General features: G+C 35.5%; 2 protein-coding genes across 3 annotated transcripts in view; one reads left to right on the plus strand and one right to left on the minus strand.

Moving 5' to 3' along the window:
• The window catches only part of LOC135076139 (uncharacterized), a 137,629-nt gene that overhangs the window by 37,348 nt on the left and 74,497 nt on the right, over positions 1 to 25,784 (plus strand). The window lies entirely within an intron of this gene.
• LOC135075935 (uncharacterized) lies at positions 5,738 to 7,577 on the minus strand. The gene is made up of 2 exons (XM_063970383.1): positions 6,307 to 7,577; positions 5,738 to 6,103 (listed from the first exon to the last, which is right to left on the minus strand). The coding sequence occupies exons 1-2, from the start codon at positions 7,575 to 7,577 to the stop codon at positions 5,998 to 6,000; spliced, it is 1,377 nt and encodes a 458-aa protein (XP_063826453.1). The 3' UTR covers positions 5,738 to 5,997.

The raw sequence follows: 25,784 nt of genomic DNA on the forward strand, positions 1-25,784 counted from the left end.
GCCGGGTAAATTGTACCACCCTCATATTTCGTAAAGTATTTATTGAATGTCTGTAATTGCAACACTCAGCGATACACAACTAAAATCAATTAATATCGGCCATGTGGTTTTTGCCGTGACAACAAACACGTGTGTTTTATTTTGAAAAGTATTTTTTCATTGTTTTCAAGTAACTTTTGACAATACATGTTTAGATTGTAATTTTGTTAAATTTAATCACAGGGTGTTTCTAATATATTATTTAGAAGCGTAAATTAGTGTGGATTACAATTATTTGAAACATTTTTCGGTATTTATAAGCTATATTTTTTACCGATTTTTTAAAAGAACTATCACCTAGTCGGCTAAATTGTACCACATCAAGTTGTATGGAACTTTACCAAAGGATTTTGAATTTTTTTTTAGTAAATCATATTTTGAAGTTATACTAGCGTAGTTATGTTTGACTAACAATAAATGAAAGCAAAAGACTGGCAAAGTAGATTAGGTACAAGTGTGCGTTACGATAATTGGAATTACAAAACTTGTACTCAAAATCGTGATAACGTGTAAAACAATATCGATTGTCTATGTTATTAACTACTGTTCCTCTTCGTTTCCTAATTTGTTAAGTATGTATCGTATAATATTTTGCCATAGTTTTTTTAAAGGCTTAAAATTTATTGAAATCCAATTTAGTAACCCTGTGGTACAAATTATCGAACCGGTTGGCTAAATTGGACCGAAGCTCTGAACTCGTACTTTGTTGATTTGTGCTAAATATACAACAATTATGTTAATTAATACTTATGAAATAGTAAGTTGAATAATGTATCTTTTATTATATACCATGGACATTAGCAAAAACAAAAGAAAACTATGTGTAAAATGGGATTGAAAAAAACTGGTCCAAATTAGCGGACTCCCTTAAAATCTTACAAATCATTGGTCAATCATAAATAAGTTGTAAATATTTGCATATTTTCAACTTTAATAATCCGTAAATCATTGTTATTGCACTTTTCACCTTGATTCTCAGAGGCGCGATTAGTGTCAAAATAAACTAAGGTCTTTTTAGATAACTTCACAAATCACTCAATTTTCACTGGTGAAACCTGGCCTAAGTTGACATGTGTCAATGTATACTCGGCATAATAAACTGTATAATTAATAATGTAGACCCAACGGTGGTTTGGCATAATGAGCGCCGAGGCAGAGGTTTCCAATTCTCTAATGTTTTCCGTTAGAAAATTACATGGAAGTTGACATCTTGTAGACTGGGTAAGGATTAAATTAATGTCTTCTTTTAGGAATTTCAATTAAGTTATACAAAGTTTGCTTTGAGAAGTTGATTAACCTTTAATATGTGGATTTTCTTGAAGGTGGAAAATGTAAAATGAAGAGAGTTAAGTACGACTCAAAGAGCTTCTTCTTGAATTCTTGTAGACAGTGTAGAAAAATATACATTCGTAAACTCTTGATATTTTGCCTATAGTGCGGAGTGTGTTTGACATTTCTTTGATATCACAGAACGACCCAGTTATGACCCAGCCTGAGTCTCATACAAATTATGTCGCACGCCCCGCGGACGCCCCGCTGCATGTGAATAATATCTCTCAATTCAAAAGTGCGCATGTAAAATTCCGAAACCCACACAAAGCGGATTGGATAACTTAATAAGGTGTTATTGCAGCTTTGCTTTTACAATAAATCTCTTTTATTCCTTTCGCGAAACGACACCTTTTATTGCTTCCGAACCGACTTATTTGCAATAATGAAGACTTTTGAAGTGGCTGTAAAGGACTTCGGAGAAATAATGCTGTCTTATTATAAAAATATCTGCTGTAATATTTTTGTAAGGAGATAAATGTGCTGTTCGAACTTAATTATCTTGTTAGCCGAGAGAAAACAAACCTCATCGTTTATTTTTATCGTTATTATGCAGATCCATCGTATTTTATCCTCAAAATGTTAATGTTTTATAAGTGTTTAACATTACTGTTACTACTTACCTCAAGCAACCGTTTGTGTAGTTCAACAAAAGCCTAAGAACTCGGAAGTCCTTTCCATCGGCAGTTCAATGGAAATTATACTCACAATTGACAAGTTACAATGCAAAATACCAGTATGTAGGTGACAGGGCGAGAATATGTTTGAGAATAGGCGGTGACATACGGGCTGGAAAATGCTGCGGTTAAATAAATGAACAAAAGGCTTAGGTAGGCACGCCATGCACTAAACTTATTTATGAAATAAATATTACTTTCTTTAAAATATCCATAGAAATAATAAAAATATGTAAATTTAGCAATGATCATCATCATTTCAGACACAGGACGTCCACTGTTGAACATTGGCTTCCCCCAATATTTTCCACTTCGCCCGATTGGTAGCGGCCTGCATTCAACGCCTTCCTAGCATTTAACAGTGCTATAAAATAACTTCATAGTACTAAATATACAATCATATATCCTTGGGGCAGGCCTTTGTCCAGCAGTGGACGTCATTTGGCTGAAACGAACGAACGAACTAAATATTATTAGTATTAGAAATACATAATATCACACGATACGCCATGACAATTGTGAGAGACATAATTCTGGCGTGGCATGTAAGTATGGCACAGTCCGGGGAAGTATTTAGAAGTAGCTTTGTGCCGCTATAACCGCCTGTCGTAAATCTACGCAGCAGTAGGGCTGGCAGTGTCTTTGAATAAAATATACAACGGCCAACGATGGGCGACAATCCGACAGTGTGTTTTCTCTTTTATTAAAGCAACATAGTCCCCTAATAAAATTTCTTCTTCACAAAAACTATGCTAGTATAAATTAATATACTTATCAATGAAAAGGTTCAGAAAGAATTTTTGGGTTGTGAGATTCTAATTTGATTCAATAAATATATTATCCCAATTGCATGCCCAGAATTCCTAAACCCGCACATAATAATATACCGAATTGCGTTTTCATTAGTTGAATGCTCTGAGTTACCATGGTGGTACCGACAACCCTGTCAGTCGTAGGGGGTGGTTCGCCCGCTTTCGTACCATTAAATCTTCCTTCAACTCACTTTTTATCGCTTGTGAAACTTTACTACCTCCAACTTTACTTTTTCCGATTCGCATTCACAGACAACCCACGTGCCATAACTTATGCAATCATGATATAGAAGGGAATTCTTCAAAATTAATCGCTGCATTGAAAAGGCGGTTCATTTCCATATAAAATCAGTCATTAATCAACGCCGTAAGTTTCAGGGTGATTAACTCATCGGACCGTTTAGTTACATACCACTTAAGTTTAATGTCTCCTTCTCATGCCAATCTTGGACTATGATCATGCCCCAGACTCGTCCTATGCCTGTATAAGGCTAATTACATAGTCCACAAAAGATGCACCCTTATCAAGATTAAATCTTAATCGAACTATGAATTCATAAAACAATTTTAATTGTGATCCTTTGCATAAAACGCATTGATAGTAAATTGTTGATGGGATGACGTGCGCTCGCGCAGCGTGTGCGTAATACGTCATCTGGTAGAGCTGTAGGAAACAAGACGAGTGATGTCGATACGACGTGCATACTTAGTGTGGTCTAAAAGGCTTCTTGTTTTTACTAAGCATTTGTTAGATTACTTTTCACGTCGATTAAAACGATGGTTACGTCCAGTGATAACTGAAGATATTCGTTTTATTACTCTTATTTATTGTACATCTGTGTCAAGCAATCATTGGAGTCAACAACTGTATGCCCCAGTAGTTTAGCCACCCGAATAGTTGCACGTTGATTTTTAAAATTTGTCGATTACTTATCGAATTGCCAACCGATTCCTGAACATCACTACCCGTCGAACAATATTTATACAATGCCAGCATCGAAGAGTGGACACTCGAAACAGCGGGAATAGTTAATGACATTTACTTCTTACTTACACAATGAGGGTATCGGGTATGTTAATGGGAGATGCCACTGCCTCGTTTTTGAGTCACGGTGATCAATTAAGAAAAGAAAAAACTGGCATAATAATGTAGGGACGGGACTTCGCAAGGAAAATCAGTTTCTTCCTATAATATGTTTAATCTTCTTTTATAAAATACAGAGCCACACTTTACTCATAACCGTCTTGCCGCCATGACCCCTTTCCTTCCTTCTCACTCACTCTCCGTACATTCGTCTCGCTCACACTCGTTCGTCCATCCAAAGAGTTTAAAACAATAGAGTATTTACGCCATAGATGTTACAATCCTACACTCTCGGCAATCCTGTCTTTGTCTGTCCTCAGACAATCTTAGGCTACAAACACTAACTTTCATTAAACATCATTAAACTTTGTAAATACTCAACTCATTAAACTTTAGTTACATCTCCTAACATCTTAAACTTTATACATAGCTAACTTTGTAAATAAAAAACTTATTCAAGCATCCAATAGTTTAAAACTCAACCTCTCAAACATTTAACTTTTAACTTCTTACACAAAACATACTTTGTAAATAACTACTTAAATTGAGCATCTAACGGTAAACTACTATTCTTATACAATTTACATGAAATCCTTAACATTTTAGATTTTTGACCCCTTACATAGTACACATCTCATTTTACACTTTTACACATTTTACAGTTATCATCTTATTATAAATCAATCTTTCAACTTAGTCTTAAACACTTTACATCTAAGATAGTGTATATCATCTTATTTATTAATCTTATAGAAATAATTCGAAATCTTTAATTTCAGGTTACTCAATATCAAGTCTTAAGATATTCAAGTTCTAAACACACCAATGTTTATAAAACTGAAATATTGTTCATCTTTATAATTAATCAGTTAGTGAAACATGAACTATGATAAACTTTACATTTTAGTGAAATAAAATATACAATAATGAATGACCGTAACAATTGTAATAAAAATGGTTTTTAATTTACAAATCCTTTCATTCATCACCTCTTATTTAAATAGCAAGTTACTTTACCTAATTTGGCCACGGCTTCATTTGATCAGCTGAGCTGGACGTCTTATTAGGCCCTTCAGCAGCAGTATCCATCTTCTCTACGTCGTAACGATCTTTCCGCTTAACCTTCGTCACCCGGTACGGTCCTAGATACTTAGGTTTCAGCTTCAAACCCGGTCCATACTGAGTCCTCTTTATGGCCACCAAATCTCCTTCTTTGTATTGAGAACTTGGTTTCCTCTTCTCATTGAAAGTCTTCCTATTTTCCTCCTGTACCTGAAGTATTTGCTGCTTAGCTTTCATTCTAATGTCTTCTCTTTGTTCATCATATTGATCAATCTCTTCTTGTCTTAGTAAATCCAATATTTCCAGGTCTTCTTTACATCTCATGTTTATACCAACCATCAGATGAAATGGAGTCGTGTCTATGCTACGCTGGTAGGTACTATTTATAGCCCTCTGCACTCGGCTGATGTGCTTGTACCATAATGATGGATGTTCTATACACAACTTGGTCAACACAGCCAAAATAGTCCTATGTAGTCTTTCTATAAGTCCATTTCCTCTTGGTACACCCGTCGTGATGGTAACATGTTGAATATTCTCTTCTTTGCAATAATCTGGGAAGATTATTGTTATAAATCTCATGAAATACTTCGGACAAATGCTCAAACCGAAAGGAGCCCTTAAAAACTCATATTGTCCATTGTGCGTAACAAAAGATGTATACTTTATTGACTCTTCACTTACTCTCAGGTGAAAGAACCCGTTTTTTAAATCTAACACGCTGTACACTTTGGCATCTTTTAATTTATCTATTAAATCTTCAATTATTGGTAATGGAAACTCGTCTTTCATAATCTTTCTGTTCAACATCCTATAGTCAACACAAACTCTAATGGAATTATCTTTTTTCTTGACCAAAACCAATGGACTACTATATTCAGAGTGACTTACGCGTATTATGTCCTTTTCTAACCATTCTGCAATCTGTTCCTCCACAATCTCCTGCTCCTTAAGTGCCAGTCGTCGCGGTCGTAGTGCCACAGGTACCCCATCCTTAAGCACAATCTTGAGCTGCAGTGGTGCTTCCTCCGTCTGTTCCGGTTTGTACTTCTGTATACACTCGATGACTTCCTCTCTCAAAGCTGGATCTTTCATGGGACCTACCACAGAATTAGATGAACATACCTCACTCACATAACATCCCAGTCGTTCCCATTCTTTAGTATAAAACTTTACACAACCCTTTTTAATCACAACTGTTACGTCATTCAAAAACTCTTGTCCTAGTATTACGTCGTAAGGTACATATTCTTTGTTTATTACATGAAATATTACGTCTAAATAATATTGTTCGTCTACGCACAGGTTTAGGAGACACTTTCCCAACGAACGCACTGTTCCTTGTCCAATTCCAGATAGCACCAAATCATCTTTCTCACATTTGGGCTTTCCCAACTCGATGTAAACGTCCTCCGATATGATATTCACGTCGCTGCCGGAGTCAACTAACGCTTTTTGCTGTATTTCATTCATTGTCAACACAATAACCGGCTTTTTCTCCTCCGTTTTGTTGATCTGAGAGGTTGACAATGTTGACATCTCGTCGTAAACAAATGTCGCCATCTTTGGTTCGTCGTCGTTCGTACTGGAGCCGCTAGGGGCGCTGCCTTCTATGGAGTTTGACGTAGTGAACATCGTCCGCTTCTTGTCATGATGTTGGTAGTCTTGTAGTTCGTTCCATAGCTCACCGCTGGAGGCGCCGCAGTCTCGAGTGATGTCAGCCGCGAACATAGCGCTCTTCTTTTGTCTGTGGTCGTCTTGCCGAGATTTACCGAACTCCTCCGAAGTCTTCCGATTCGCCGTCGCAGTCGAAGTGCAAGCCGATCCAACATGGCCGAATTGGTTGCACTTAAAGCACTTCATACCTTTGCTTTTATGCGGGCAATCAGTTGATGCATGTCCAGTCTCTCCACAGCTATAGCACCGAATCTTCCACGACCCTCGTCGATCACTCTGCTGCTTGCTTGTACTCACTGCACGCCTCTGCTGCACAGCACTCTGCATTTTTCTTGATATCGTTTCATAGATTTTCAGCTTCTCTTTTAAGTCGTTATAGGTTGTAACACCGTAAAGCATGATCTTGTTTGTTTCTACGTCCACGATTCCGTCAACGATGTATTTAATCGCAACGTAGTCCGGCATCTTGCCACGCTTGCCTAACTCCTTCATGATCAGCATATAGTCGAGGCATGTTTCATCCGACCGCTTCTTTCTAGCACTCATTTGTTCGTGAATGGCTTTGATGTCCACGGTGTCTGGGAATTCTTTCGATATCGCGGCCTTCAAGTCGTCCCAGCTCTTAAACGGACGTTCGGATCTGAGCCACAGCTGCGCAGTGTCTGTCAGTGACCTTCGTGCCACCAGCAGCTGCTGCAACGAAGACCAACCGAATATTTCCGCGTTGCTCTCGACGTCTTCAATCCAGCGTGACACGGGATAGGTATTATCTCTCCCGCTGTATCTAGGCACCAACTCCGCCGTCATTTGCAACATGTGCGTCGGGTTATGCGTGATATTGTCGTCATCACAATCTTCATAGTCGTCTTGTCGGCTTTTACGTCTTTCTTTCGGCATGTTTCCGTCGTATGATTCCGTCTGAATCTTGAAACACGCCGGCCGGTACAATGGCGTCGTCGTACACGTGTGCTCGTACGTCTTATGAGATTTTCTCGCGAAGTACACCGTCCACCGCGAAGATAATTATCCCGGACGAGCCCCCAAAATTTGTAGGGACGGGACTTCGCAAGGAAAATCAGTTTCTTCCTATAATATGTTTAATCTTCTTTTATAAAATACAGAGCCACACTTTACTCATAACCGTCTTGCCGCCATGACCCCTTTCCTTCCTTCTCACTCACTCTCCGTACATTCGTCTCGCTCACACTCGTTCGTCCATCCAAAGAGTTTAAAACAATAGAGTATTTACGCCATAGATGTTACAATCCTACAATAATATGATCAGCTAAGGCGGTGAGCTCCAAAGCACAGACTAAAAAATCTTGATACAGTTAAATTGTGATTGATGCACTGCCTGTTCGCGAGCACGGCAGTAATTGAATTAACGTGCCAAATTATTTTTTTCACTTAGAAGCCTGTCAACATTTTTGAGATACCGACTGAGTAGGTAGTTTTAAGAGTTCAGTGCCAAATATAAACTACATAAGTATTGTAAATGTCAGAAATACACTTTGCAATTAATACTCGTACCAACTCTGCCCCACATAAGTACTTATGTTTAAACTACAAATAGTTTACACTTTAATCTCTTTGCTAAAATACCCAAGATTAAAATTATAGTTTTTTTTATTCATAACGAGGAAGCTCTTGTGCATCTTACCTGATGAAAAGTGAAAATAATTTATAACTTTATAATTTTGTGAAATCCACATAATGTTCATCCAAGTAGACATTTAAGGAAGTTTGATGCTACAAAGTACTTTGAGTTCAGGTATTTAATATTTCATACGGAACCCCCAACAACAGAAACCAATATGCACCTGGTATCTTTCAAACTAACTTGTTGACGTCGGAAGTCTGAGCCGGCTGGAATCCGGCTGATCATTAATTTGCTCCGCATCAGCGTAGCCGGTGCGTGATATGCAAAACAATCGAGATACCGCGAGAATCATTGCTTATCGGCTGTGGGCACACAGAGAGATAGTCCACTGGGACTACATCTCTAGTAAGTAGTGACTAGAGAGAGACAGAGTCCAGTGGGACTACGCCTGTTTCTTGCCTTACCATATTTGCTTTTAAAGTTTATACGTTCTTAAAAAAGAAAGGTGTAATGCATTGTTTACTTTACCATCACGTGATCTACCTACATGCAATGTTGCAAAATTTAAGGATATCAAATATTTTAAAAGAAAATATTATTATAGTTTAGAAAGAAATTAAATAAACAAACTTAAATAAATCTAATTAGGGTACTCCCGAGAGGACGGAGAAGTTATGGGGTCAATAGGGTACTATGATTTATCTAGAATGCAAATAACTCTAGCAGTAGCTTTTGGTAACAGTTGCAGCGTTATGAAATATACCTATTTATTACATGTTAGTCAGATCGATGGTCTTATTTACAGTGTGTTTAATTTCATAAATTAATGCGTTGTCATGTTATGAATAGTTACACAAACTTAATTGAATTACTGACGGTAAGGGAACGGCTTACATTAATTATCCGTAATAAATGAAGATTAAATTCTATAATAAATCGATTGTCGCAACCAACCCAGTAATTTTGATAAAATAAATAAGTTGTTTTATAGTTCTTTTAACCTATCGATTAATGTACTAACATACTTAATTTGCATAGATTTTTCTAACTAATTTCATTCAGCCGATTGAATGCTGCAGCACGAAATATTATAAGTAGTTCGTTACAAAAACGTATATGGACGACAATCAATTCAATTTGCATTAATGATGCTGTTGTACCTGCAATCAGTAATTAAATGATACTTATATCTTATAATTTTTCTTTTGAAAACATGAATTTCCCATCAGACACTATACATAATTCATACTTAATAATTTATACCGTGTAAGACAGATGTAAGTGTTATTATAATAAAAATGAATACTTAATTTCATTTAAAATTTTTCAGGTTAAAAAGCATCAGTGATTGAGATACACTGACATAATATATGTAATTTTAGTTCCATACAGATTTTGCTTGTGTGGAACCTACAGCTCAAGCTCTTTGTATATTTTTTATTAAACTGTCGTTATATCAAAAACGTAGTGTCATATAAATAATGTTAATATGTATACTGAATATTGAACAATGTCTTTGACATCAGTGACTTTAAGCATAATATAATTCATTACTAGGAAACCACAAAGGTTAGAGAGTTGAACCACAAATAGAGCGGAATCAGTAGACTCGAAGATCTACTATGGACGAAACCGGCTTCTTTTAATAAATTAACTCACTTAAATTCTAGATGTTATTTCCGACAACACATGTATAGCCTTGCTGAATTTCAAGTAATTAGGAGTAGGATAACTGCAACCCATAAGTTTAGGATTACCGCTCATTGGCAGTTCGTTACATAAGGTAGCCTTTCAAACTAAGTGTCACAGACGCAGCGTCTTTTAGCTTTAGTCTTGTGCCACCAACGCCGCGTCACTAACACGCTTCAAAAGGCTACCTTTAAGACCAAAGCTAAAAACGCTGCGTCTGTGACGCTTAGTTCGAAAGGCTACCTTTACGTTGTGCTAGAGTCACTTGATATAAACTAAAATATAACTAAATAGGTTTTATAACGGTCCTACCGTGTCTCTTTACATTACAATGTTGACAGTAGGCATTAAGGCGTATCCGTGCGTTTGCGGATAATTCTTGAAATTTTCCGATTAACGTTGTTGTGCCAATGTTAATTGTCACTGAAGAGTCCTCGAAGTACTCGTAGGTGTATTGTAAAGTAATTAGTGTTTCGAAGGAACGACCGGAAAATACGAGGATTCTTGTTAAGTGTAAGCATGTGGGAAGATCATAATATTATTGTCCGGCTTTGATTCTAAGTACCTAATTGGTGTCGTTATAAAACATTAAATGCATACTTCCTCGATTGAGATGAAAATTTTCCAAAAGACGTCGTTTATTATATTATCTGCACGTCAGTGAACGCCTACCTTAAGAAAAATAGACTAATGTTTAGATACTTAGCATTAGAGAGCTAGAACATGAAATAACAAAACTTTTCGCGTAGATTTCTGCTTTACCTAGTGATGAGGCTTTTAAGCTTTTAATTAAAGTTTAAAAGCAATCAGCTGTTTCGTGTGGTTTTCCTTTGCCATATTAAATCTATGGTAGAGTCGCGTTTGACAGCTCAAATGTTTGTCAACTAGCTAGTATCTACAATCCTGTTTCACAAATAGGTTGCTCCCAGTGTATCCCCAGCCGTGCCGAATCCGCGGCGCATCAAAGAACGTCGCGCGATAACTCGAGCGACTGTGGCGCCATGCGCAGTTTGAAAGACCTAGGTAATAGGTAATTAGGTATACAGGTATAATGGATAGCACTGGTAGCTCATCAAGTTAAAATGATGAATTTCCGAAGGTTTTCGTGCCTACAGTCTTTGGAATAAGGCTTGAAATCAATCGAGAGTAATTTTCGTTAGGTTTGATTTGCGCTTGAGTAGGATAAGTATGCATCATATAGGTATATAAACAACATAATTTTTAGTCTTACGATATGCGAACAACGTAGTACAAACAAGTTTTAGATTTCGTTAAATGTCATAGTTTATTATTATAGTGTTATGAGTCCAAATATTTTAATAATTTATAAAAGTAATTGGATGGAATAAATAGATAAAATAAATCACAAAAGTAGTTGGATAGGTGAAGAAGGACAGAACATTGGGCTTTTCTATGTCCAAAAGACCAAATCCGAAGCTATGTTCTTGCAGAGCGAACTTTAACACCCGTATTCACATACGATGCTTGCTTAAGTGAAGCAGTAAATCGAACGCACAGCGTTGAATAAAGCTCTGTGATTGGTTTGTGTGCCACCCTGTGCGTCCACATGCACTGTGAGACCTCATAGTAATGTTTGTGAATACAGGCGTAAGTAAGTTACGCATTGTTCAGAGGGCCTAGTGTGAGTTTTTATTAAACGCGCTCAAAATTACATTAAATGTATGACGGATTGTACAGCGCCCCTAGCGGGAAAAGTTCAAAAACTAAAATTTTCATACATACTCACACTCACACTAAGCCCACAGGAGTAACTTTTAATGAAGAAGTAGAGTAATACAATAACTCGTGCTTAAATCTAAAGATATAATTGCAGACGTGAGGTAGGCGGTGTATCAAAGAGATACCGATCTACATACCATATTATGACAACGATCTAACACGAATGTCATATCGATTGCAATTTTGAAGATAGCTAAACGATTTGATATTTATCTTTCAGTTAAATAACATTGCTATCTTGCATACCAGCAGTGATCATGCGCCGGCGTCCTAATTGTTTATGATTAACATATACAGGGTGTCCCAAAAAAGCGTGCCAAACTTAAGGAGATCATAGACCAATGGTTGACCATCTATTCTAATATAAAAAATACTTTAGTAAAAGTATCACCATTTCAGAGATACGTTTTTTTTAAATTTCCAATTTCTAGCCTAAATCTTGTTGCTGTGTGTACAAATGAGCAAATATTTTTCAAGACGAATAAGAAGAAGAATAAGAGAAATATCTACTCATTTGTGCATTTTTTTGTATCGATGGCACGCTCTTTTTAGGACACCCTGTATATTTATTTATTAGCGTGTATTTCATCTCGTGATTACTATACCTCACCCATCATACCTTCCGTGTATATTCGTATAACTTCCTCAAGTAACGTGATATTAAAATATTGCTAATAGACGATCATATTGCGTAATATGGACGTCTTCATCAAGGAATAACAAAGTGCATGCATATAATGCGAGGAATGCTTGACTTTTACGATGTTGTTTTAATAGCTTTAATCTTATTATTGCCTGTATTGGTTGTCTGTTTGACAGAACATTTAATGGTTTTATTGCAACCGTGATTCTTGAGATAGGTACCTAGGTATTTACTTTGCTTACGTTCATAATTTTATGTAGAGTCCTATAGCGTGAATTATTAAGATGACACAACAACATGGTTTTAATGCGACATTATTTCGACCTTTGAAAGTATTCCATCAAAAACCTATTGCTGAGACCATAATGATTAGCATTGGCATATCAGGGGCCAGGCCCCCTTGAAAAAGAACCCTAGTCACACCAATATTCGCATTGTGAAAAAGTTCTTAGATCTCATATAGAGCCAAGCTTCTAACTCTACAAGCCCTAACTGTCCAAACTCTACAGTACTCTACACCTTAGCCAAAATATACAGCACGGCCGTTTCGATATCGTCACATGGGGCGTAAGGTCCGGGCCTTTTCAAGGCGAGAGTGAATAGGCACTTACTGTAGGCGCGCGAGTTCATGTCCATCGGGGCCTTACTTACTTACTTATACTTATACTTACTTATAAGTTGCAAAAAATATGGAATAAGTAGATAAGGTTCACCTACTTAATTGGTAATAATTATCGATATCGACATTAGCATAATTAGTTAGGTAACAGCACTACCGCATTCCTCAGGATGGACATGAACTCGCGCGCCTACTGTACATGGCAGATATGTACCCTCCTAGACTGCATCTCACTTAACACCAGGTGCGATTGCGATCAACCTGCTTTGTCATGCATAAAAAAGGTGAAAATTATATTCAAGCCGCTTTGCCGTAAATTATATCAAAATGTATTAAATAACGGATAGACAAATCATCCTTTTAACAATGAAGCTTTCATTTGTTTGGACTAATAAACTATACATAACTTATCACTACACCGCTAACAAGAGAGAGTTATCAACTAATACCAGTTAAAATTATACCAAATTTCGTTCATTTTCACACGTACCCACGTGTTTAACATTCAAAACGCGTTCGTAACTACAAATTGATATCAGTTGTAAATCGGTGGGGAGGCCCTGGAGGCATACCGATGTGGACACCGGCGCTGTATGGAACATATTGAATACAAATGAACTTTATTCAGGAACGATACTGCGTTAATTCGTTTAGTTATTCATTTCAAGTCATATATTAGTTTTATTACTTGGAGGCTATAGTAGAAGAGATATAGTTTCAAAGCATTTATTAATAGCACGTATTGTATCTGTTGTAGGTGCAGTTTAGCACGTGAATTGGTATTATAATGCCTCCAAAGTAGACATGTGCGTAAAAATACATGTGTATAAGGAAAATCGAATGAAATCTGCTGAAATGTTTCAGCGATATAAACATTTTCTGTTTTAATTTACATGTTTGTATATGACGTATGTATGCATGTACAAATGTATCAAATTAATAGTGCATAGGAGTTCAGTGTCAATATTATTTCAAGATTGTCTATTGCTAAGGATACGTCACTATTGTTGAAGAAGTGCTACCGATACCAAGCTTACTGTGTCTGCCTCACACTTAGGTATTACCTACATAAGATACATATCCAAAAAAGCTTCAGAAAACCTAACTTATTAGCTGCATTCTATTTTAAAATGCATTATTAAATGTATTAGGTAGTCAACCGTGCATGTAAATGATACATTAAATGAATCCTCAATTGGCGACGATTGTTTTACCCAAACAAAACACAATTTTAGGTTGCAAGACACATAATAGCACTACAAACAAGGCATGCCCCAGTATCCTAAAACAGAAATACAGTATCACAGTGATATAAAGATAATGGTACGATAAATACATCGATATATCGGTGTCCGTTGCTATGCTCACAGAAGCTCCGTAGAATACATCAGCTCTAAATCACATAGCAAGATAAAAATTCTAATAAAATTATAGTAATTGGGCGAAACGGCTCACAATATTGATTGTAAATGGGTAATTTACATACGATTACGTCTGCTGGTTTAATTGTCGGGTTTTTGTTGGCCACCACTTAGTTATAATTTATGGCGGCCATTTTGAACGTCATTGTGTACGTCATTATCATATACTATGTTCAACGACGGTTGTAAGTGACGGTGATATTATGTATCTATAGACCGTACCGCACGTAAATTCCGTTTGATTTAGGAACCAATAAATATTAAATGTACACTTCGAAATACATTATAATAAAACAGCTTTTGGTGATTCTAAATTATGGTTCACAGGTAAAGTTACTACTAGTTTTTGTGAAAGAATACCAATGTACCTACCACTCTTAGGTGTTTTTAAAAATTCTATGGAAAATGTTATGTAGGTTCAGTACCTACACAAAATTTTCGTCGTTTATAACATTCTACATTACGAGTATAATATGGTATTTTATTATAAAATCATCTAAACAGTAATAAAATAAATCTAATCCGTTTCAACGAACTGATTGTCAGATTAATCGGAACACGTAACGTTTTAGGACAGTAAGTTATCTTTTGTCATCGTGAGTTAGATATACAGACATTCCGAAATAAAACAATATAAAGAGACCGATGAAAATTCCGTAAAACCAGCTCAGTCGCCTACTAGTCTTGATATTAGCATAAATGGACAATAAATTATTGTTTCGACAAATAGTTATTGGGTAGATACACGGAGGTAGATACATATCGCGGATTTTGCAGTAATATGTCAAATAAAATTTAATTAATTGTCCGCGCCTTTGTCTCTTTGGAGCATTAGCAATTTTAATGAGGACTAGAGCGTTGTCTCGGAGATGCGGTTCTTGATAACGATACAATAGGCGTAGATGCAGCAGTCTCTACAAAACGGGACTATTCCCACCTCTCGTTCCCACCGCTGCAACTCTTGTGTAGCCAGGATCTACGGTAAAAACCCAACCAGTGAAGGTCCAGTTTTTCCCGGGGGAAAGTTAACTGTCATTGAACCCAGCAACGAAATTAATCAGAAGGACATAGGAGGAGTTCAAAGTTAAGGTTCAACTTCTCTCCATTGCAAAGCGAATGACAGGTGACAAATCAAGGCCGTTAGTAAACCTTTAAGAAAAAATATGCACAACGAACAATAATACAACAATACAATTATGGGGACCTAATGTGCTATTAGCTACCTGCCAATAATATTTTCACAAAACCGGTTAAAAACACGAAAATTTTTCTTTGTCGCGACAAGTCTTTAAAAAAAACGATCTCTTAGAATCTGAGACAGTTACGTTACTCCATAGAATAAGCTACAGCGTGCGGTTCTGCCCTTCAGTATTTTGGTCTGTCACAGCTTCAGCACTTTTGTCTCCCATCCCATCATGAACAATCTAACATGAGTAAGCGCGGCGTCCTCACGTCTTTTATATAATTTCAAGTTTCTTGCCAAAAATAATAGTAATGGTTATTTCACTTCTTATTTAAACCCTAACTTTTTTTCGAGTTAATCTACTTAACCTATTTCTATTGTTGTACCGAAACTGCGAAGTAAAGTTGTTGAAAGAGTGGTAAAAGTCACCAATTCACTTCGAAACCTCTGTCACGTATAAATCAATATCTGCCCCCCTAGACAAAACGCACTTTTTGATCGAATCGAAAATCGAATCCGTCAAAACTCCATACAAAAAAGGGGCTTTTCGACCACTTTTCGACTGGTTTGCGATTATAATTTGCACTTTGTCTAGACCCACTGTAGTGTTATCAATGTCATCAATGCATAATCAAAAGAAATGCGAAGTTGGATTTTGTTTATAGAAAGTTCTCGTAGCGAGTATCTATATTTAAACTCGGTGTTTATGATAAAGTAAAAACGAAATAACATCAGGTAATGTACATTCTAAGGCCCGCATTACGAAACGATATACAAAACTCGATTCAAACGTTATCAGCTAATGAAGGCTTTTACGTATGTCAATATCAAGAGCGACGTTTCATATTACGGGCCTAATTCATACTTTTACTTATTCTGTGCCTAATTGTAATGTATTCCAGTATACAGGGTGTTAGGTAAATGGGTATATGAGCCGACACTAGCCCATGTTAACATGGTCATATAAATGGTATGGTGAAGTCAGAAAATTGATATCTTCATTTTAATTATTTAAATTTTCATACTAATCGGATTTTATAAAATTTATTTTGTATGAAAATTAAAAAAATTAAAATGATGATATCAAATTTCTGACATCACCATACCATTTATATGACCATGTTAACATGGGCTAGTGTCGGCTCATATACCCATTTACCTAACACCCTGTATTACTCTCTTTTGTTCCTAAACTAAACGAACAAACTTTTGATAGTAATATTGCCTACGGCTCCTACGCTAACCTGGAATTTAAAGCTAGTGAAAATATGATTAGTGAGTATTCAAAAGGGAAACTATACTTTCACAAAAGACCTTAACTTTTTAAGAGCAAACGTTGTTAACTACAACTATAGATGGTCCCTACGCGCGATTTTGACACTCAATATTTATCTTAGAACTAAAACTAGTCCAATGACACATATAATATACAATTGCCTTGTGGGTTGAGGCCATAGAAAGTGACATCGCAGCGTTTTGAGGAGGAAACCATTTTTCTGGCTTCGTTGTAGTCATCGTAGATTTACAAATCGACATTTGCATCAATTTACGATGGCATTCCGTGGTTTTAATGGCTAAAGTTAATCTTACGTTGGAATTCTGGTTTAATCGATTTTTCTATGGTTGATTGTTTTGTAGATTGTATCTGGTCCAGACAGAGATATGTTATCTTGGCGTTAATATCAATTGTTTCATATCTTATAAGCGGTTGTTGAAATATAGCCTTAGATTGCATTTGTTGATCCAATGTATCTTAATTAAATACATTGATTCTTTCTTACTGACAGCCGCTTGTCACAGTGCTTAACATATCAAACTATCTTCGTTCGTGTCAGCCAAATGACGTCCACTGCTGGACAAAGGCTTCCCCCAAGGATTTCCATACCTACAACGCCAAATTGCAGGTTCAAATCCAGAGACCAGATAAGGAAGTATATTTTTGAAGAACGTGAAGCTTTTTATCTGGAGTCTTTAGTGTTTTAACCGACTTCAACAAAAGGAGATGGTTCTCAATTCGGTTGTTGTATACTCAGTCACGATTGTATATTCATATACGAGTATGTTTCTATTTTAGCCTGTTTTAGAATATTCAAGACGCGACAGCAAAAGTTTAGCCTAGTTTTATTCTATCTAAACAGACATTTATAATTCTCTCTCTCTCTCTCTTTCTTCTCTCTCACTCTCAACTTTTTATGAAAATTATTTCAGTACTTTCTCTCTAAGTATAATAATCATTACATTCCCTTAGAATGTAGGTCAAAAACGGTATAAAACGGTGTCCTACGGGTGAAATTGAATTACCATAGCCGTGTCTTACACGTCACCGGCTCGACTGGCATCAGACGTATGTATTGGTCAAGGTTCTAATGAATATTCAAGCAACTTCAACAAGATTCTTTTATCTAATAGTGCACAAATCTAGTAAAGGTTGGCTGTGAACTGAACTAAGACACCTCTTTTAGCCTAGGCGCAGACCACCGATTTTTAGTTGGCCAATACTTAGTTGGGTCGCCGGTCTGTTAATCGGTATGGAGACGTATGAAAGTGTGCACATTACACCAATTTGTTATCGGCCGATTCTTCATACAAATTAGAATCGGGCCCAGCTATTGGCCAACTAAAAGTCGATGGTCTGCGTTTAGGCTTAAAATTTCTCGAACACAGCCCGAAAGATATGAACAAATTCAAATCGAAATTGCCCGAAAGACGAACAAATTGTGATTCAAAACACATCAAATGGCAAATTTATTCATCCGTCAATAGTAAAGAATGCTATGAGATATTAATAGTAAACTATTTGAAGACAATAGCAAGCTGCTTGAAGGATGAATCTAATTAAGATGTTTGAGAATTTTAACTACAAAGATATGTTAACGGGCGTTGGATTTATAAGTTTATACTTTTGTATCTTTTGAAAATAATATGGTAAAATAAAAAGTTGTGATAGTGGTGTTTGCTACAGCCGTGTGCTCCCATATCCCTTTATTTCAATAAGGTTTGCAGGGAAAATTACAGGTCATGTGATTGCAAAATTTATAATACTCATATCAGTTCGTTAACAACCTTTAGTGTTTAGTACAAGACTGGAACGATTCTCCAGCCAGTTGGGTATGTTAATACGTTAGCGAAATCAAATATTTGTGTTTAAATTCAAAATTATAATGCTCACTGGCTCTATTAAATGTATTATCGTAATATTGCCCCATTAAAGAGATACATATAAAATTATCTGAAGCCATATGGATTAGTTGGCTCGTCTAAGTAGAATATATGAATAGGTTAAGAATGACTAATGAAGGAAATATGTCGCCCAACTTGCCTATTTGTCTGCTATTTCCAACCATACACGTTAATGAAGGTTTTAAAGCACTTTTGATTTTCATTAACAGTAAATAATGTTTGTTAAGATTTATATTTATTACCGGTGGATTGTTTAAATTCGTTTATTAAAAAGGTCTCGCTATGGGCAATGGGCATTGGGCAATTTGGACATAGTAAGCTTTTCAGGATCAATCTGAGCTATAATAATTTCTTATTTGTCATGTACTTGGACAATTTCTCATGTAGGTAATACTTGGACACTTAATGTAATCCATATTTATTATAATATCGAAGGAAAGGGGTAAAAAATATGTCTTGATTATTTTATCAACTATTCAATTTGATAGTACTTAACGTACAAAATATTGAATTGGAAATTCTTGGCACGTAGTCACTTGAAGCTGTCTTAGGCATAAATTAAAATGTTTAAACACTCAAAATATTTAAGCCTAATAAGGGCACTAAAACGGTGGTGAAAAGCATAAAAAGCAACATTACAGTAAAACGCTAGTTCGCGTGATTGAAATAGGGGTCGCTGAATCCGGGTTGCGGTCAGTCATTAATCCGATTGTAGGAAGCCTTTGAAAACTGAATCGAGTCTAGATTTTATATTGCCTTGCGACAACCTTGTGATTCGATGGCACTTGATTTTAGATCAGATTTGTTGAGTTAAATAACATCATTGCTTTGCCGCGTCGCCTATATGCTTGGGAAAGTCTTCAGAACTGGGGTTCTTATGCCCGTTTTCACCATCAATCCCTAATTTTTAAGTGACCCCTATGGTAACACATAACAGGAATTTTGTCTATGAAATATTTTGACTATGAAAAATAAGTTTTTGGTCAGTGAATATCATTTTGACTATTCAGGGGTGTTTTAATCAAACTGGGAATTAACACTTATTATTTTATCAGCCTTTTAGCCAAGCTTTTCAGTCAACATAATTCATCTTTTACATATTAGAGACCATGGACATTCTTTTAACCCTGTGACTGAACAACTTTTTGATGTTCAGAGTGAAAATCGGCTTTGTCTTCTAATACTTATTAAATAATTAATCTTGACTTAAACTGATGAAGCATTATTTGAAGTTTTCGCTTTAAGTAGATTTTCAGCAGAATTATTAAGACGTAATCCTAAAATATAACTAAACTAGTTAACTAAACTATTATCATAGTTACTTTTTTAATCATTTTATGATTGTTATACAATTTGGAAATTACCAAGTTAATAAATGATAAATGACTTATAAAAATAGAATTCAGCGAATTGATACGATGGAACAAGTCCATCTGACATTGTTGTAATCGTTCCATACAAAAACTTTGTTTGAGACGGTTTCTACGAAACACTGTATCGTAATTACATTACCTACGAAATTGTGAACTCATTACCTAACTAGGGATTTAAGAAAAACCTAAAATGTTAACGTTAACATAAATATGGAAATGTTCGTGCCAATTCCTCCATTTGTTTCTATCTAAACTTAAAAGGGTCGTCCTCTTACTGTGGATACTTACTAAATTAACTGATGATGATAATGAGTTTTTGTTTATTTATGAGTTTGATCTCATTAAGGGTGCTGATGGGGTTGCCCAGATACTGCAGCGCATCGGGCATGTTTGTAGAGAGCGAGTAGATTGTTTTTACGTGACCATGCGGAAGAGGTGCGCCTCCCTTGTGCGCAGAGTTCGGGGCAGCCCCAACAGCATCCTGTCTATGATAGCGAGTAGACTGGACTGCCGTTATATACTGCTGCACTACATTCGCAGGAGTTGTGCAAAAAATAATAATAAATAAATAGATAAGATTTTTCAATTATTACTAAAATAGGGTAAGTCCTTTATAACTAACAAATAATGAGTCATGTTACTTGAATAAATAAATTATATTATTATTAACGGCAGGCTTTGTTTAAAATCTTAAAACTTTTGTCATTGAAGTTTTTAAGCAAAACTTTTGGCCTTGATATCTTATATTTAATGCTACTCCATCTATTTCCCTACAAATATTTTGCTAGCGTTTGTATTTCATGTTACTTATGTTTGACAGCAATGATGCTAGCAAATTTTCCGTTCGTCCTAGTTGTTTGTTTGGTTAAACGGGCGTGTCACAATCCTTCAGTGAAGGCCAATGTTACAATACGAGTACCAAGTGTTACGTGGGATCTCTTGAATTTATTACTGTGTTAGAAACGTGCTACCTCTTGAAATTATTAGGTACTGTGTCAGAATCAAATCTATGAATAGACAACCCGTATTAAATTGCAGAAAAAATATTTTACTTCAATGTTAGTAGTTTTGTTAAGTCTAGTCAAATCAAGTTAGTTTAGTCAAATTGTCAACAATTGCATCACTGAAAAATTGTACACTTTTGAAAAGTTAGCCAAAAACTTTCCCCCTTATTTTGACCCTATCATTCGGTATTTTAAATTTTGCAAGTTTGATGTTTATGGTAATAGTAAAGTAACATTATTGAAATATTTATTAAGCCTACACAGCTTATTAAAATAATGTTCTTGAGTTATGATGACTGAACATAGGTAAATTAATTTCAATTCTGATAGGCAAGTATGCTGTTGAGTGTTCGCAGAAGCACGATCGTTACAATATTTTAAAGGTTATGTTGAAGTTTTCCTATAAGTAGGATTTATTAAGCGTTGTACACACTATGATAAACATTTACTAAGGTTACATATCGACAATTAGGATCTATGGTTACAGGAAATTACAGGTCTATCAGTCAGCAGGAAACATGTTATTTTATACTGAAAATAGTGACAATGATGCCATAAACTTTTAAAAAATACACAATTTAATACCTGTATGTATTATGATTTATGATCAATTACATGATTTTGTATCAAAAAGTGCTGACAACTATTGATAATTAGGTACATTACGTACCTATTTGCGTAATAGATGATATTTTGTCTGCAGAGGAAATAGGATTAAATAAATCACAGAAAAAATCAATGGCTTATACTCAATATGCTGATATGAGTGTGATAAGAAAACGATTAAGATTAATAAATACTTTCCCGGATTTGTGTATACCTAGTAATGTTATGTTACCTGCTTATTTTGTCATCATAACACATTGAAAACTATTAGATAGTTACATTATTGTAAGCGCTTTGGACCTACTCTGTAAGTTTACAAGTGTTCATAGCATCATTGCATCAATAAATAAATAAAATAATAATAATAAAAATTTAAACTTCTTTCCTTTTGAAATATCTACTCATTTTTTAAGATTTAACTTTTTTCATATTGGGCCTTTTTTATTTAAGAAAAATATTTATGGTGACAAAAAAGAATAAAAATAAATTCTAGCAAAGCTGCCAGTAGACACACATTGTAAATTCTTATGTTCTAAGCCCTGTACTTGATACAGGGTTACATAAGAATTGAATAAGCAGTGTGAATGCAGCTTTAGGTCGCATCTCTATCGCTGCGGTTTCGTTAGATACTCCCAAGTAATTGTTCTGGCGTGTGGTTGCGCAGTGCCATCTTAATAACCATATTTTCTTGCACTAATATGTTGAGCCTTGGGGTGTTAGCGGAGTGCGTCATTCCAGACCGGTATTAACCTGTATGCTTGAATGGTTTGGAGATTTGAGAAATACCAGCAAGAAAAGTACCTAGTCTTTGTGAAGAAAAATAATAATGGCAGGAATTATCTGTATAGAAAAAATACAAAATTTTCTTTTTTTTTCTGTTTGTTCCTTTTCCGATAGCTTGATTTAGGGTTGTTATTTACGTAGCTAGTTAATTGAAACACAGACGTGATGATCCTTTAGCTTTGTATTTATTGAGTACTGACTTTTTACAATCGACAACGAGTTTTATACATGGGTTTTTAAACATTGTTTAATCAAGAATGGATTGATTAACCAGAAGAGTAATATTAGGAAATTTGAATTATGATTAATTAATTAATTCTCAACAAAAATATAATTTTACGTGAGTGTTTTTTGAGACAAACTGTATTATTACCCGTGCGGATCGAGCAAACTCTAGTATAAAGTAAATACTTATCTACGAATGTGTAAACACTGTTTGACAACGTTTAACATAGTAAAAAATCTGTTGTTTATGTAAGCAAATATGAATGGAGTAAAAAATTTTAGAACGAAACTGGAACATTGTAATTCCCCAATGAGATTTGTAAGTACCTAATTACTCAACTGGTATATAAAGTGCTATGTACTTATATAAATATGTTTTGTTTGATCGCGTTATTTGCATTATAATTTGGAGATTCGACTAAACTAAGCCCTGTGTCGGGGCGTGCGCGCGCATTAATGACTTACTTAAGTTTTACTAAATATTTGCCGAGAAAATTCCGGACTACATTAACATTATGTCTGCAGTTAACTTCATTGGCATGTGCGTTTTGATTTGAAATACGCTTCAAAGTCAAAGTCAAAGTCAAAATTTCTTTATTTGTTTAGACTAATAAATAGTTCTTACAAATCGTTATTTTGCTCTTAAGGAGCCTCTACATGTCTCATAATATTTTTACCCTACCAGCGCTTCGAGACCAACATTTGGCAAGTGCTGAGAAGAAGCGCCGCAACAAACTCAGTCACCACTGTCTGCCGGTTAATATAAATAAATAGAAATAGCAGTAGTAAGGTACATTCGATTCAGGAGCAGTTCACTGAATTTACCATGCATTCTTGTATGGTGTATCTTTTAAGAATGAGCATACAAAATTGCGTGATATATTAAACAAGGTAGTGACGTGCTAATATCTAGACTTACAGATTAAGATACTTAAATACTAGTAGAAATTACTCGCATACATAAATTTGAATAACTTGGATTGACTTGGATTGGCTTGACTTCCATTTTGTATGTATCTGTGCTACGCGTTTTGAGTTGTTTATTTGCTAATAATATTTACATAGATACTCAGAATTCGTTTGCGGTTGTCATATCGAACGTAGAAAAACCAATGTAGAGCGTGAAATGTTAGATTTCGTAGAATATTGTAGGTAATGAGGAAGTTTGTAAGGTGAGTATGGATGGAAGTTGTTCTTATGTCTCTACATTCATCTCATCATCACATTCGTGTGGCTGATTTGGGTCTCTTTGATATTTGTGTTTCAAACTTACACTGCGGTCAGAATTCTACTGAATAAAACATACGATGTACTCCATTTAAGTAAATATTTTACTTACTAAGAATTCTGCACCCGAAAATTATACTAACATGCCTTATGTAGGTAGTTTTAACACATACAATAATTTTGATACAAGTAAGTACAAACAAAACTCCGACCCTAAGAAATGCAGTTCAAACCTCGATTCAAGCCAGAGACTACTTGATTTTGAAATCTTCAAGCAATGATTCTTAAGTAGGTGAACGACTCACATTTTTTTAACTTCTTGCAATAAAAATAAAAGCTTTAGAACTTCCTTGTTTTGACGATAAATCCGTTAATTACCTCGTGTCACGTTTCCAGCAGCTGTTCGAAGACGCTTAAAAGCCCAAACACACGAGCCACGACCGGTACTGGAAAATCAGCACGGATCAAGACAATATTTGCACACTATATTCATTAACGTTAAGTATAGGAAATTTTCGGTCGCGCTCTAAAATTGTATTCATAAGTGCCAAAATATTGGTCTAAACTGAATAAAAATATTTTTGATTTTGATTGGCTTGGCTTTTTTCAACGTGTACCTAGTTCGGATAATAATAAAGGCGGTAAAAATAGAATGAGTGTTTTCGCAAACACAAATCTTCTCTAATATCGTCTGTCAATTTTTTTTTTGTTACGGCTCATTCATAAATCGCTAAATTGATTTTGAGGAGTTTAGATAGTTCTTTAAGCCCTTTATTCGAAAAATCGACGCGTGCGCAGCGCCGTGATAAGTTATTAAGTAGATCCATTTACGTGTATTAGAGAAAATACGAATGTAACGTTTTAATTAGACTATACAGATAACAGATACTACATCTGAAGAGTATCTACTTACACATCACATAGTAGATTATCCCATAACTGTCATCCAAAGGTTATTGTGAATCTGAAACACTCGATGCTAAAGGAGTCCTTGTTAGCTGCATTTTGACCCCAAGCTGATGCGAAGGTTACAATGTGCTCATAATATAATGCAGGCTCCTACTTGACACTGTCGACAGGTAAGGTCGACTGCGCGTGCGACTATACAGGCTGTTTGATTTTCCGAATAAGACAAGTCATGGGTGTGGGGCAAAAATACATAATATTATTATTCTGAAGCAGTAGGATATGCCAGATGTGGGGTGGATATTGATTGTCATGATGAGAGCCTAGATAAAAGATGATGCATTATAAAATACTACATTTTGACCTCCGCTTTGCCTTCGGTCTGTGACAGAAATATTATATCGCGCATTTTCAAAGTATCTCTATACCTCATATAAATTAGTTTTTTGGTTCAAAGCGTGAAAAGATAACAGACAGATGGATGGATTTATGTTGCTTGCTCACACTTTATTTCAGTGCAATGGACTTTTTAATAATTTTCTACTATGACTTACAATAAGTTCCCACCCTGTATAGCGCTGTTTGCGGAGCAACTGCAGGGCCGAGGTGGCGAGGTATGCACTCCACAAATAATGCTCGTCAAACCTTCTGGACACGATGGAAACGTTTCTTATGCGAAAAATACTTTAAAGGAAGAAGGATTAATCTGAAGTATGGTTAAAAGTATCTAAATTCTATTTTTAAGGAATTTGCTAATCTGTCTTAAGCTGACAGAAATCGAGCGAATTGATATGAAACACTAGTCTTCATCATCAAAGTCAGTCATGTTCCCAAAACACATGAACTAGTTTGATTGATTTCTATTATTTTCCAATTGGAATACATCTTCATGTCGTTGCCATTTC

This window comes from Ostrinia nubilalis, chromosome 11 (genome assembly GCF_963855985.1).
Source record: "Ostrinia nubilalis chromosome 11, ilOstNubi1.1, whole genome shotgun sequence".
Lineage (NCBI taxonomy): Eukaryota > Metazoa > Arthropoda > Insecta > Lepidoptera > Crambidae > Ostrinia > Ostrinia nubilalis.